Below are 13,699 nucleotides of genomic sequence, written 5' to 3'. Positions count from 1 at the left end.
GTGGGGGGGTGGGGTGCAGGAGCCTGATGTTGGGTGTGATGGGATGGGCAATGGGAGGGAGGGGTTATGCTCGAGGCATTATGGGGCTGGGGGGGGAGGGGCGCTGACCTAACCCTCACCCCCGTGTTGCCCCCGGCAGGCACAGTGTGTGATTTCCGTTTGTCCTATGGCCGCGTGCTGAGCCGGCGCAGTACAGTCATTGCCATCAACCGGGACCGTGCCCTGATGCTGCGCAATTCGGACGTCTTCTGGAAGCCCCGTGTGGCCATCCAAGGTGAGGGGCAGGCGGGCGCTCGGCGCTCTGCCTCAGAATCCGCTCCCATTCTGCCGCTGCTGGCCTTCCCCTGCTCCTGCCCACGCCATGTCTCAGCGAGTGCCTAGACTGCTGCCCAGGCTCGGGGAGCAGCCTGCGCCCCTCCTGCTGAGAGCAGAGCAGGCACAGGGGATGGAATGACAGAATCACCACGAGAGCTGACGGGAACAGACCCCGCTGAGTACGTGGTTCATATGGGCAGCAGACCCACGCTGGAAGGTAGGCGCGTGCTTCAGCCACACCCTGCCCCGCTCCTCCCAGCACCCACCTGTCTGCTGAGCCTGCCCACCATGCTGTTGGCAATAGAATCATAGATTTTAAGGTCAGAAGGGACCATTATGATCATCTAGTCCGGGGGTGGGCAACCTTTCAGAAGTGGTGTGCCGAGTCTTCGTTTATTCACTCTCATTTAAGGTTTCGCATGCCAGTAATACATTTTAACGTTTTTAGAAGGTCTCTTTCTATAAGTCTATAATATATAACTAAACTATTGTTGTATGTCAAGTAAATAAGGTTTTTAAAATGTTTAAGAAGCTTCATTTAAAATTAAATTAAAATGCAGAGGCCCCCGGACCGGTGGCCAGGACCCGGGCAGTGTGAGTGCCACCGAAAATCAGGTCGCGTGCTGCCTTTGGCACGTGTGCCATAGGTTGCCTACTCCTGAGCTAGTCTGACCTCCTGCACAATGCAGGCCACAGAATCTCACCCACCCACTCCTGTATCAAACCTGTGTCTGAGCCCACTGAAGTCCTCAAATCATGGTTTAAAGACTTCAAGATGCAGAGAATCTTCCAGCAAGTGACCTGTGCCCCACGCTGCAGAGGAAGGCAAAAAAAACCTAGGACTTTAGCCAATCTGCCCTGGAAGAAAATTCCTTCCCGACCCCAAATATGGCGATCAGCTAAACCCTGAGCATATGGGCAAGACTCACCAGCCAGACACGCAGGAAAGAATTCTCTGTAGTAACTCAGATCCCACCCCATCTAACATCCCATCACAAGCCACTGGGCATATTTACTGCTAGTAGTCAAAGACCAATTAATTACCAAAATTAGGCTATCCCATCATACCATCCCCTCCATAAACTTATCAAGCTTAGTCTTGAAGCCAGATATGTCTTTTGCCCCCACTACTCCCCTTGGAAGGCTGTTCCCGAACTTCACTCCTCTGATGGTTAGAAAACTTCGTCTAATTTCAAGTCTAAACTCCCTGATGGCCAGTTTATATCCATTTGTTCTTGTGTCCACATTGGTACTGAGTTTAAATAATTCCTTTCCTTCCCTGGTGTTTATTCCTCTGATATATTTATCTAGAGAGCAATCCCCTCAGCCTTCTTTTGGTTAGGCTAAACAAGCCAAGCTCTTTGAGTCTCCTTTCATATGTCAGGTTTTCCATTCCTCGGATCATCCTGGTAGCCCTTCTCTGAACCTGTTCCAGTTTGATTTCATCCTTCTTAAACATGGGAGACCAGAACTGCACACAATATTCCAGATGAGGTGTCACCAGTGCCTTGTATAACGGTACTCACACCTCCTTATCTCTACTGGAAATACCTCACTTGATGCATCCCAAGACTGCATTTTTTCACAGCCATATCACGTTGGCTGGGGCACGTAACCAAGCTCTTCAGCTGTGCCTCCTTAGGCTGGCTCTGCTCCAATACTGGTGCTGCTCGGGGCCCATGGGACCAGCTCCTGCTCAGGTTGGCCTGTCAAAATCTCATGCTGCCCACTCTCTCCGCAGGAGATGCTGGCTCCTTCCTCCTGAGCCTTTCCCAAGGCCTCAAGAGTTACTCACCACCTCAGGACTGGGCAGCAAGTCTGAAAGATGGCGACCAAAGGAAGGAGAAAGCAAACCGGTAGGTGTAGAGCTGATAGGGTGGCATTGTCCCCATAGTGCCACCCCAGGAGGGGCCATAGCTCAGCCCTGTGCTGGGCAGCAGGGGGCAGTGTCACACAGGGAGGGGCCATAGGCTCAGCACGGGGCAGTGTCATCCAGGGAGGGACTGTAGGGATCAGTCCTGTGCTGGGCAGTAGGGGGCAGTGTCACCCAGGGAGGGGCCGTAGGGCTCAGGCCTGTACTGGTTGGCAGGGGGCAGTGTCGCCCAGGGAGGGACTGTAGGGATCAGGCCTGTGCCGGGCAGCAGGGGGCAGTGTCACCCAGGGAGGGGCCGTAGGGCTCAGACCTGTGCCAGGCAGCAGGGGGGAGTGTCGCCCAGGGAGGGGCCATAGGGCTCAGGCCTGTGCCGGGCAGCAGGGAGCAGTGTCGCCCAGGGAGGGGCCGTAGGGCTCAGGCCTGTGCCGGGCAGCAGGGGGCAGTGTCGCCCAGGGAGGGGCTGTAGGGCTGAGCCCTGTACTGGTCAGCAGGGGGCAGTGTCATCCAGCGAGGGTCTGGAGGCTCAGCCCCGTGCTGGGCAGCAGAAGTGTGGTGAATGGGTTTATCTGGGAGCTGAACCTGTGTGTACTCCCAGAGCTTGGGCACTCCCAGGCGCTCGCTGTCCTGGTCATGCTGTGAGGAGCTGGCCGGGCTCCTGGGCGTGCCAGTGACTGCCCTCCTATGTGCACAGAGAGAAGTCAGAAGAGCCCACAGAGCAGCACCTGAACCCACTCAAGCTCCTACACCACGTGGACAACTTGCTGCCCGAGAACAGCCTGCTGGTGTTGGATGGGGGCGACTTCGTGGGGAGCGCTGCCTACATCGTGCGGCCCTGGGGGCCCCTGCTCTGGCTGGACCCGGGTAATGGGGGGTCTCTGGAGCTGGCACTGCTCACCATCTGTCATGGGGGCTGACGGTGGCAGATCCCTTGCAAGGCTTCTGCAGTGCAGCTGAGCCCAGGGCCCCACTCCCACAGCTCTGAGCTGGGGCTGGTAGTCTCCTGCCCCATGGATGTGGGACCTATGCCCCTGGCAGCCTGCTGCCCTGGGCCAAGAAGGACAATGCCTGAGGGGGCAGTCGGGCAGCCTCACTGGAGGGCAAAGCCTGAGGCTGCCCTGAGCTGACCCCGTTTTTCCCCGCTGGTGACGGGAGCCCGTGGGAGCAGGTGGGGAGACACTGAGCCACTCAGCAGCCCCTCTGCTCGGTGAGGGCTGGGTTCAGGAAGGAACAGGGGTTGGTTTCATCCCCTGCTTTCCCTGGCATGCCTGGGCGGGGTCAGGCATCCCCTCTGCATTTTCCTCTCTCCCCAGGAGCTTTCGGGACACTGGGTGTCGGAGGAGGATTTGCTCTCGGCGCCAAACTCTGCCGGCCGGATTCTGAGGTCAGTAACCAGCCAGCCAGAGGAGGGCTCTAATGGGGTGCCCCCATGGCCTGCCGGGGGGGCTCTAACAGGTGCCATGGGCAGGGCAAGTGACCCCCTCACCCTGATGGGGGCTTTAACCAGGCTTGCCATGGGGGTAGGGTATCCCAAGGCTCTGGTGAGGGTCTCTGGTATAGGGGATGCCACATTCCCAGGCTTTCTGGTCTGTCTCCTGAATCCTCCGTTGGCTCTCCTGGCCCCAGGCTCCCTGCTTCCCTCCTGCTTTCCTCACTTTGCCTGCTTACTTCCAGAGGCCTCTCTCTGAGCCGCTGGGGCCCCCGACACTGCCTGCCTGCCCACACTAACACCCAGCCTTTGGGAGGCAGGCACCAGCACTCACACCTTCTGCGCCAGTTAATGTGGGGGGAAGTGTTCACCCCTCCAAGGGCTCTGCCAGGGGAATCTCACTTCCCTCCCCCGCCCTCAGGTCTGGATCCTCTACGGAGACGGCTCCCTCGGCTACAGCATCATGGAGTTTGACACCTTCGTCCGTCACAAGGTAACCTCCCCCTGACCCCGTGCCAATGGGGACCCTGGGGGGCTGGGCTCAGCTACCCCGCACCAATGGGGTCCCTGCTTGCAATGATCTCTGGGAGCCAGGCTCCGCTACCCCGGGCCCATGGAGTCCCTGCTTGCAGCGACCCCTGGGGGCCAGGCCCAGTTACCCAGCACCAATGGGGTCGCTGCAGGCAGGGACCCCTTGGGGACCAGGCCCAGCTACCCCACATTGCCCCAAATTCACACACAAAGTGAGGACTAAAGGGGCCCTGCACATGTGGGAGTGGCCACAGCCCTGGAGACACTGCAAATGGTTTTGGGGTCCTGTAGTTAGTCCAGGCAGCACCTGTGACCAGGCCCCTTCACAGCCTCCCCTTCATTGCAGTTCCTTTTCCAAGGCAACAGGAGCTGGCATGGACTCAATGTAGTGGGAGGGGGCAGGGCCCTAGGGTAGAGAGGACAGGGCACTGGGGGTGGAGGGGGTGGGGCACTGGGACCTCGCCCCTCCCTTCTGGTGCCTGGGGAGCAGCACTTTCCTTGCTTTTTCAGACGCCCGTCATCGCGCTGGTGGGGAACGACGCCTGCTGGAGTCAGATCTCCCGTGAGCAGGTCCCCTTGCTGGGCAGCAACGTGGCCTGCGGCCTGGCCTATGTGGGTGAGTCTTGGTCCCCATTAGCCGGCTGCCCTGGGGACATTACTCCAAGACGCTGCGCAGTGATGGCAGCAGCACGCCTCCGGATCGTGTTGCCTGTGCAGCCTGTCCCCAGTAGGATGACCAGACGTCCCGATTTTATCGGGACTGTCCCGACATTTGCTTCTTTGGGGACACTGGACAAAGAAGAAATTTTCCCTTCCGCTCCGGCGCTCGGGCCCGCCCCGGCTCCGCCCTCTCCTTCCCCCATTGGCTCCCTCCCCAAATCCCCGCCCTGGCCCCGCCTCTTCCCCAGCATTCCTCCTCCCTCCCAGGCTTGCAGCATGGCAGTGCAAGCCTGGAGAGAGGGGGTGGCGGCGGCGGTGCCTGGATCCTGGAGCTGGTGAGTCAGCTCCAGCACCCGGGCACCGGGCGGGCAAAGGGGGGCAGGCAAGGGAGGGAGACAGGGGGGCTCAACTGTGAGCCCCCCTGCCGCGCCAGAGGGCTTCTGCCCAGGCTGCTGCACCCGGGGCCGGGANCACAGCTGTGGCCCCCCCCCAGCCTAAACACCCACCCCCCTCCAGAGCCTGCGATCCAGAAAGAGGAACAGCCTGATGCTCGGTACCAGGCTTGCATGGAGTTTCCTGCATGCCACCCTCTCCTTCCCTCAGGGCATGCTGGGGACTGCAACTGCCAGGAACCCTCTAGCTCCCTCTCCCTCCCCCCAGCAGTGTCTTCTATGTGAGCTGGGCTCTGCTGGGTCCAGTGACCCCTAGTGGCAGCTAGAAGCACTGCAGCCCATTTCTGTGGAGGAAAGGAAATTCTGCATGCAAGTTAATTTCTTCAAAATTCTGCATTGCACAGTGGTGCAGAATTCCCCCAGGAGTATGCATTCTGCTCTTCTGAGATGACAGAGCCTGCCCCACTCCTACATCCACAGAAACATCCCGAAGTCCTGGCCTTCCACACTGAGCATGCCGCAATAGTAAGCGAGAGGGACAGAGAGTCTCACACACACACACGCATGACTGCCCAACCCTGTGATTTATGTTTCTACTAGCGGCTCCAGGTGCCCAAACCAACCTGCCTCCGCTGCTAGGGAGGGGCGTGACTGCTCTTACGGCTTCCCTTTGCTTCCTTGTCAGAAAATCATTTTTCTGCAGGGACGCAAAGAGATCTGCAGGGAACCTGAAATCTGTGCACGTGCCGTGACACAGAATTCCCCCAGGAGTAATATAACAGGTGTGGCCAAACTTTGGCTCTTGAGCTACATGTGGCTCTTTTACAGTTAAAGTGCGACTCGCAAGGCCCCCCCACGCACACACTCCTCCAATTTTCCACCTACAAGACTGGGCAGGGGGAAGCTCAAGGCTTCTGCCCGGTGGTGGGACTAGAGGCTTCTGCCCTGCGGGAAGGGGGTCTAAGGGTTTTAGCCCAGCAGAGGGGAATCGGGGCAGAAGCCCCATCCCCCAGATTGGCTCCCTTTGAATTTCCCCCACATTCCCCTTCAAGTTTTTCCCGCTCCCTCCCCCTTCTCCCCAGTCTGGCTCCACCAGAGTTCCCTTCCCATCTCTCCTGCTCTGTCCCATGGAGTTTCCCCCACATCCCCTGCCCCTTATCTCTGTTTGAAGGGGTATTGTCACTTCTGTGTGGCAGTGTTTCATCTGCTAGTTGCCAGTGACACCTGAGAGTCCAATAACTGAAAGAGATGAAAGCACATTAGTATTTGCCCCTATGTTTTCAGTTTGTCTACTGTGGGCAGTTGGTAGCACTCTACATGCAGTCATTGTCAATCAGTTTGTGTGGGTTTGTCACACCCACAGGGGAGGGAGAGACATTTTTAAAATAGGAAAATGAATGTAAATCCACTGTGCTTTTCAGTGGGGACACAGGGTTGGGGTAGGGATAGAACTTAGCATCACTTTTTAACACTCCCTTTAAAAATTGTCAGGATTTCGAGTTGACTGGGCTGTTGTCACCCCTTTAAGTGTGGACACAAGAAATCATACAAAAGAAATTATTTTGGGAAATTCTTTGGCCTGTGTTGTACAGGAGATCAGACTAAATAATCACAGTGGTCCTTTCTGACCTTGGAATCTCTGCAAAGCAGAGAAAGGTCTAACACCATTCAGTGACTGGAAGTTGAAGCTAGACAAATTTATACTGGAAATAAGTAGTAAGTGTCTAATGGAGCAAGTAATTAACCATTGGAACAATTTAGCAAGTGTTGTGGAAGATTCTCTATCGCTGTCCATTTTAAAAATCAAGATAGAATGTTTTTTTCCCCCAAAAAGATCTGCTCTGGGAGTTATTTTGGGAAAGTTGTATGACCTGTGTTATACAGGAAATCAGACTAGATGATCACAATGGTCAGAAGCGATCTTGGAATCTAAATCTATGAAAAGAATATGACGGCAGCAAACTGGGATTCAACCTACCTCTCAGCCTTTGCTCAGACATGTAATTACATCTTAGAGATGAATATTACATTTGGAGATTCTCCTGAGAAGTGCTGTTGGGCATGTAGTGATAAAAAAAGTATTTTTAAAAAGTGCAGTTAATAACGTGACAGCATAATATGAAACCAGGTAATCCCCACAGGGCTAAATCCAACAGGTACCTAGGCATTGTAATACTTAATCCCTAGGCACCCCTGCCACCTTGTGGAATTGAGTCCTAAGTTAGGTGGCCAGGCTCTCCATACAATGCATGGGGAGAGTTGGGCACTTAAGGAAGGGCTTCACAGAAGCCCGCAAGCTGAGTGGGGAGCTGCCTAAGTTAGACTGGAGTGAAATGCAGAAGAAAGGATTTAGGCCCTCACCCAGCTCCTGTTAGTTTGGGTCTCTAGGGGCCTGACTGACAGGCTGGAGGGACATGCCTCCCTCCATTCAGGAGTCTCAGCCATAAATCAAATAAATTAATGGAGATATCCTATGTCCTAGAACTGGAAGGGACCTTGAAAGGTCATAGAGTTCAGCCCCCTGCCTTCACTAGCAGGACCAAGTACTGATTTTGCCCCAGATCCCTAAGTGGCCCCCTCAAGTTTTGAACTCTTCTATCCCTCCCCCCTCTCCTGGGGATACATGGTGCGTACACAAGGTCGTCTGCTTTAGTAGCCTCTGCCTTGGCAGTCAAATCCTAGGCCTTTGTCCTTAGGGTGGGTAGAAAGAGCTACCCCATCATAGCTAATAGCCTTGTGTTAGGGCACTCACCTGGAACACGGGAGACCTGTTTTTAGGATTCTGCTCTGCCTGATTTGGCAGAGGTAAGTGCCTTACCACCAGGCTAGTGAGTATTCTGGGGTTGGTCTCTCTCAATCTCGTATTAGAGCTGTTACGCTTGGTACAACTAATTAAATATTCATTGGAGTGAGGACTTGACCCTGAGCCTCCCACATCCCCAGTGACCACCTCGACCACTGAGCTGTAGAGTCGGTCTCTGTTTCAGGCCCACTGAATATTTAATTTATACAAAGAGGAACAGCTTCAAACAGGAGAGATGGAGCCCTCTGGCCCCAAATACCATGGTGACTAGGGCACCTAACTGGGTTGTGGGAGACCTGGGTTTAAGTCTCTGCTCCAAATCATGTTTGTCCCTATCTGTCTTTTGTAACAGATATCAGGTCTTAGGCATGCTCTGTGAACACCTTCGGGATTTGGCCCTGCTGTCAAAGGGGTCGCCGGGGCTTTGGTTTGAGTGAGAAACCTGAGCAGCTTATTAGCTGTGGGGTGGCACCAGGGTGTAGGCTGCTTTGCGCCTGCCTACTGATGGAAATTTAGAGGCCTATAGGGTTAGGTGGCAGCTGAGTGTTGGTTTTGAGAATGTCATTGGTGCCTACATGGTGGACTTAAGCACCTAAAGAGGCAGTAACTTTGAGACTGTAACCCATTCTGTCTTCCATACTAGGTTATAGGGACAAGTGCTTATGATTTGATTATGTTCATTATGGGCAAAGAGAGGAGAGTCCAAATCAATAATATATATACACACACTTGTTGCTTCAGAAGAGCTGATTCCCAAAGCAGAGGAAGATGACAAGTAAAATTGACTGGGAGGAAAAATTTGGACAGAAAACTGAATGAAAATTTGAGCTATCTTGTAAACTCTTCTTAAACAAGCCCAAAAGACAATTCCATAACAGAGAGTAATTTTAGTTAAAAGATCACCCTGGTTAAGCGGGAAAGTGCAGGCAGTAATTTATGTACATTAACAAATGGGGAAAAGGTAATAGACAGCAAACAATATAAGGTAAAAATTATGAAGTGTAGAAAATTGATAAGGCAAGCTAAAGATATCAGGGAAAGTTCCATGACTTGGTAGGACTGAGGTCAACAAGGTGGTTTTCTAAGTATATCAGGAACAAAAGAAAGCCTAACGGTGGTATAGGCCCATTACTAGATGGAGACGATAAAATTATTAATAATGATGCAGAAAAGGCAGAAGTGTTCAATAAATATGTTCTGTACTTAGAGAAGCAGGATGATGTACTAATATCACAAAAGGATGATGAAGTATTTTGCTGTCCATTGTCCTTACTAACGTTAAATAGCATCTGCTAGGAATCATCATTTTTAAATCACTAGGTCTGGATAACATACACCCAAAAGTCCTAAAAGATTTGGCCAAGGATGATGGCCCACTGATATTAATTTTTAATAAATCTTGAAATACTGGGGAAATTCCAGAAGGCTGGAAGAGCGCCAGTGTGCCAATATTTACAGAGGGTGAGCAGGATAATCCAAGTAAATATAGTCTGGCTAGTTGAACATTAGCCCCAGGCAAAATAATGAACAAGCAGATACAGAATTCAGTCAATAAACTTTTAAAGGACAGCAGGAACATTAATGCCCGTCAACATTTTATTAAAAAAACAAAACAAAACCCACAAACCTGATTGTTTTTTTTATGAGATTACAGGTTTGGTTCATAAAAGTAACCACATAGTTGTAGCATACAAAAGTCTAAGTAAGTCATTTAACTTAATACCGTAAAACATTCAGAATAAAAAAAATCCACACGAATATCAATAGAGCACACATTAATTGGATTAGGGAACAGCCTGACAATTCTCAAAAAGTAGTTGTCATTGGGGAAATCACTGAATGGGAGTCTTTTCAGGGGGTTCCACAAGGATTGGTTCTAGGCCCGACACTATTAAATATTTTTTAATCGATGATCTGAAAGTAAATAAAAATTACTATGAGAATATTTGCAGATGACCCAAAGGTTGGCAGAGTGGTAAATAACAGGGAGGATGGGATGCTCTTACAGAGCAATTTGGGTTGCTTGGAAAGCTGGGCACATTCAAACAAGTCACATTTTAATACAACCAAATGCAAGGTCATACGTGGAAGAATATAGAATGTAGGCCATGCTTACATTATCCTGGAAAGCAGGGATTCTGAAAAGAGTGTAGGGATCCCAGTGGGTAAGCATCTGAACGTGAGCTCCCAGTGCCAAGAGTTAATTCGGTCTTTGGATGTATAATCAGGGGAAAAGTGGGTCTGAGCAGGGAGGTGATTTTACTTCTGCATAGGCACTGGTGAGACGGATAGTGGAATACTGTGTCCAATTCTGTATTTGCATTTAAAAAAAAAAAAAAAAAAGGATGTTTAAACAATGGGAGAGGATACAGAAGAGAGCCACAAAAGTGAAGGAAATTCCTTTATGGTGTGAGAGTTTAAGAGCTTGATCTGTTTAACTGATCAAAAAGAGGCTCAAGAGGTTACTTAATGATAGTGTATAATACCATATACTAAAGGTCACTTTAATCTAGCAGAGAAAGGCAGAACAAGATCTAGTGCAGTGGTGGGCAACCTGCGGCCTGTCAGGATAATCCGCTGGCAGCCCGTGAGACAGTTTGTTTACACTGATTGTCTGCAGGCACGGTTGCCCACAGCTCCCAGTGGACAGGAATGGCGAACCACGGCCACTGGGAGCTGCGGACGGTTGATGTAAACAAACTGTTTCATGGCCCATCAGCAGATTACCCTGATGGGCCGCAGGTTGCCCACCACTGATCTAGTGGCTGGAAGTTAAAGCCAGACAATTCAAATTAGAAATTGCGGGGGGGGGGGGGGGGGGGNGGAAGTGGTGGATTTGGCCAAGTCTAGGCTCACACTTGGGTTACTGGGTGGAATTCTCTGTCCTGTGCTGTCAGGGAGGACAGACTAGCTGATCTAATGTTGCTTCTGGCCTTAAACGCTATGAATCTAAGTTAGAGATGAATGTAGAGTCCCATCTGAAGGCTAGGATTCCATTCCTCTTCTCTTCCCCCCCCAGAGGATACAGCACTTACTTTAGCTTTCTCAGTCCTCCTGATACTAGTTACCAGAATGAAGGGGGAACTGCAGTGCTAGGAAAAGGCATGAATGTAGCCAGAATAACTTTCAAGTTTAATGTCTCACAAACTACCAAGGCATCCTAGTGGTCTACTGGGTTCATGTGACCACCCGTTACCTTCCATTCCTTAGGACCTTCTTTCTTTCGCACCCATCAGCCTTAGTCATAAAGGCCCCACAGGCCAAATTCTCTCTTCACTTTTGTAGCCCTCGGTGGTAACTGTGCAAACCCACTGAAGGCGAATAGGCTACACAGGTGTCAGTGAGGGCTGAATTTGGCCTGCCCAGCCTGTTACTAGAGATGGTACTTGAAAAGGAAAAAGCCCAGTTTGATTCTCCAACCTCTGGGGCCAGCAGGTCAGAAAACAGTTTTTACTTGTGAGGTGAGCAACCTTGCTCTGAAGTCAGTGGGAGATGGTCAAAGTGCCATGTTTACAGATTAGAGACGGACTTTGAATTTACACAATTAGGATTATAGCATTCAGGGATTGCAAAGGTTCCTGAAGCACTAACTCAGCTCAGGGACAGAGTAGTTACCAGCAACGCTGCAGTGATGTTTCATGTGACCAAGCAAAGAGGAACCAGTTTCAGCCATCTGTGCAAAGAGGCTGTGGGAGAGGTGCTTAGTACACCAAATTTATCCTACAGGTCTCGACGTCGCAGATCAGCTGAGTGGACACTTACATGATCAGTACGAGTGGCCTCTCAAGGACTCAGTAGCAAGCAATATCTTCTCCTGCTGGAGGTATCCAGACATGTACCTATTTGCAACTCCAAATATCAGTGGTTTTGCTCCAGCTCAGGAGTAGACAGCCAGTTTGTCTTGGATGCATTCCTTCTAGACTGGACAGCAGGTCTCCTCTGTGCATTTCCCACTCCCAGTTCCTCCAATTAAGAGAGTTCTCAGGAAAAAATCAAACAAGACAAAGCCACAATTATTCTGATTGCCCTGGCCTGGGCAAGATAACAGTGGTTTTCAGATCAACTGCAGCAGTTTACTGGCCTTTTCCAATAATTCAGACCTATTGACCCAGCAGAGAGGTTGGATTTGCCATCCAGATTGATATTCTCCTCTTGACAGCATAGGTCATTGGACTTTGACACATCTGGAACTCTCTTGTTCATAAGAATCATAGCAGATTAGGGTTGGAAGAGACCTGAGGAGGTCATCTAGTCTAATCCCCTGCTCAAAGTAGGACCAACCCCAACTAAATCATCCCAGCCAGGGCTTTGTCAAGCTGGGCCTTAAAAACCTCTAAGGATGGAGATTTCACCACCCTCCTAGTGAAATAGTTTTTCCTAATATCCAAGCTATACCTCCCCCACTGTAACTTGAGACCATTGCTTCTTGTTCTGTCATCTGCCATCACTGAGAACAGCCTAGCTCCATCCTCTTTGGAACCCTCTGACGGGTTCGATCACAGAAACCCTTTTGGGACTGTCACCTGATGTGTGAGATTACCTCTGAGCTGGTTTTCTCTGCCAGTTTGGGCCTCCAGAACCCTGCCTTGTTGAGCCAGACACGCCAGTCTGGTCCAACACAGACCCAAGGTCTGAATCATGTNGCCTTGTTGAGCCAGACACGCCAGTCTGGTCCAACACAGACCCAAGGTCTGAATCACGTGCCCCAAAGCTGCAGACTTAACTGAAAACAGCTTAAGAAGTGCTCCTGTCTCCAGCACCCAGCTCCCAATGGGATCCAAACCCCAAATGAATCAGTTTTACTCTGTATAAAGCTTATACAGGGTAAACTCAAATTGTCCACCCTCTAACACTGATAGAGAGATATGCACAGCTCTTTGCTCCCCCAGGTATTACTTACTCTGGGTTAATTAATAAGCAAAAGTGATTTTAAGTACAAAAAGGATTTAAGTCGTTCCAAGTAATAACAGACAGAATAAAGTAAGTTACCAAGCAAAATTAAAAAAAAAAAAAAGCAAGTCTAAGCCTAATACATTAAGAAACGGATTACAGATAAAATCTCACCCTCAGAGATGTTCCAATAAGCTTCTTTCACAGACTAGACACCTTCCTAACTGGGCCCAATTCTTTCCCCTGGTACAGTTCTTGTTAGCTCCAGCTCAGATGATAACTAGGGGATGTCTCATGACTGGAACCTCCTTTGTTCTGTTCCACCCCTTTATATAGCTTTGGCACAAGGCGGGAATCGTTTATCTCTCTGGGTTCCCACCCCTCCTTCAAAATGGAAAAGCACCAGGTTTAAGATGGATTCCAGTACCAGGTGACGTGGTCACATGTCCTGTGAGACCCCCAAGCCTTCATCCTTCCTGGCCTGACTCACAGGAAGGCTTGCAAGTAAACAGAGCCATTTACAACCAATTGTCCTAGTTGATGGGAGCCATCAAGATTCCAAACCACCATTAATGGCCCACACTTTGCATAATTACAATAGGAGCTCAGAGTTATATTTCTAGTTTCAGATACAAGAATGATACATTTATACAAATAGGATGACCACACTCCGTGGATTATATGTTTTGTAATGATCGCTTACAAGAGACCTTTTGCATGAAGCATATTCCAGTTACATTATGAAAATATGCTAATGAGTGTGAATATAAAGTCATATGGAGTGCATCACCCCCCCCCCCACCTTTTCA

The 13,699-nt window shown here is 50.6% G+C and overlaps 1 protein-coding gene across 1 annotated transcript in view; it reads left to right on the top strand.

Moving 5' to 3' along the window:
- The first annotated feature begins 66 nt into the window (after positions 1–66).
- The window catches only part of LOC117867178 (2-hydroxyacyl-CoA lyase 2-like), a 33,919-nt gene continuing 20,286 nt past the window's right edge, over positions 67–13,699 (top strand). The window contains exons 1-6 of the mRNA XM_034752005.1: positions 67–274; positions 2,057–2,171; positions 2,880–3,049; positions 3,499–3,569; positions 4,036–4,107; positions 4,656–4,761. Of these exons, the coding sequence (XP_034607896.1) occupies positions 67–274; positions 2,057–2,171; positions 2,880–3,049; positions 3,499–3,569; positions 4,036–4,107; positions 4,656–4,761 (742 nt within the window). The remainder of the gene's footprint in view (positions 275–2,056; positions 2,172–2,879; positions 3,050–3,498; positions 3,570–4,035; positions 4,108–4,655; positions 4,762–13,699) is intronic.

This window comes from Trachemys scripta, chromosome 17, assembly GCF_013100865.1.
Source record: "Trachemys scripta elegans isolate TJP31775 chromosome 17, CAS_Tse_1.0, whole genome shotgun sequence".
Classification (NCBI taxonomy): Eukaryota; Metazoa; Chordata; order Testudines; family Emydidae; genus Trachemys; species Trachemys scripta.
The sequence above is the reverse complement of the archived record's forward strand: the minus strand, read 5'-3'. Positions and strand labels throughout refer to the sequence as shown.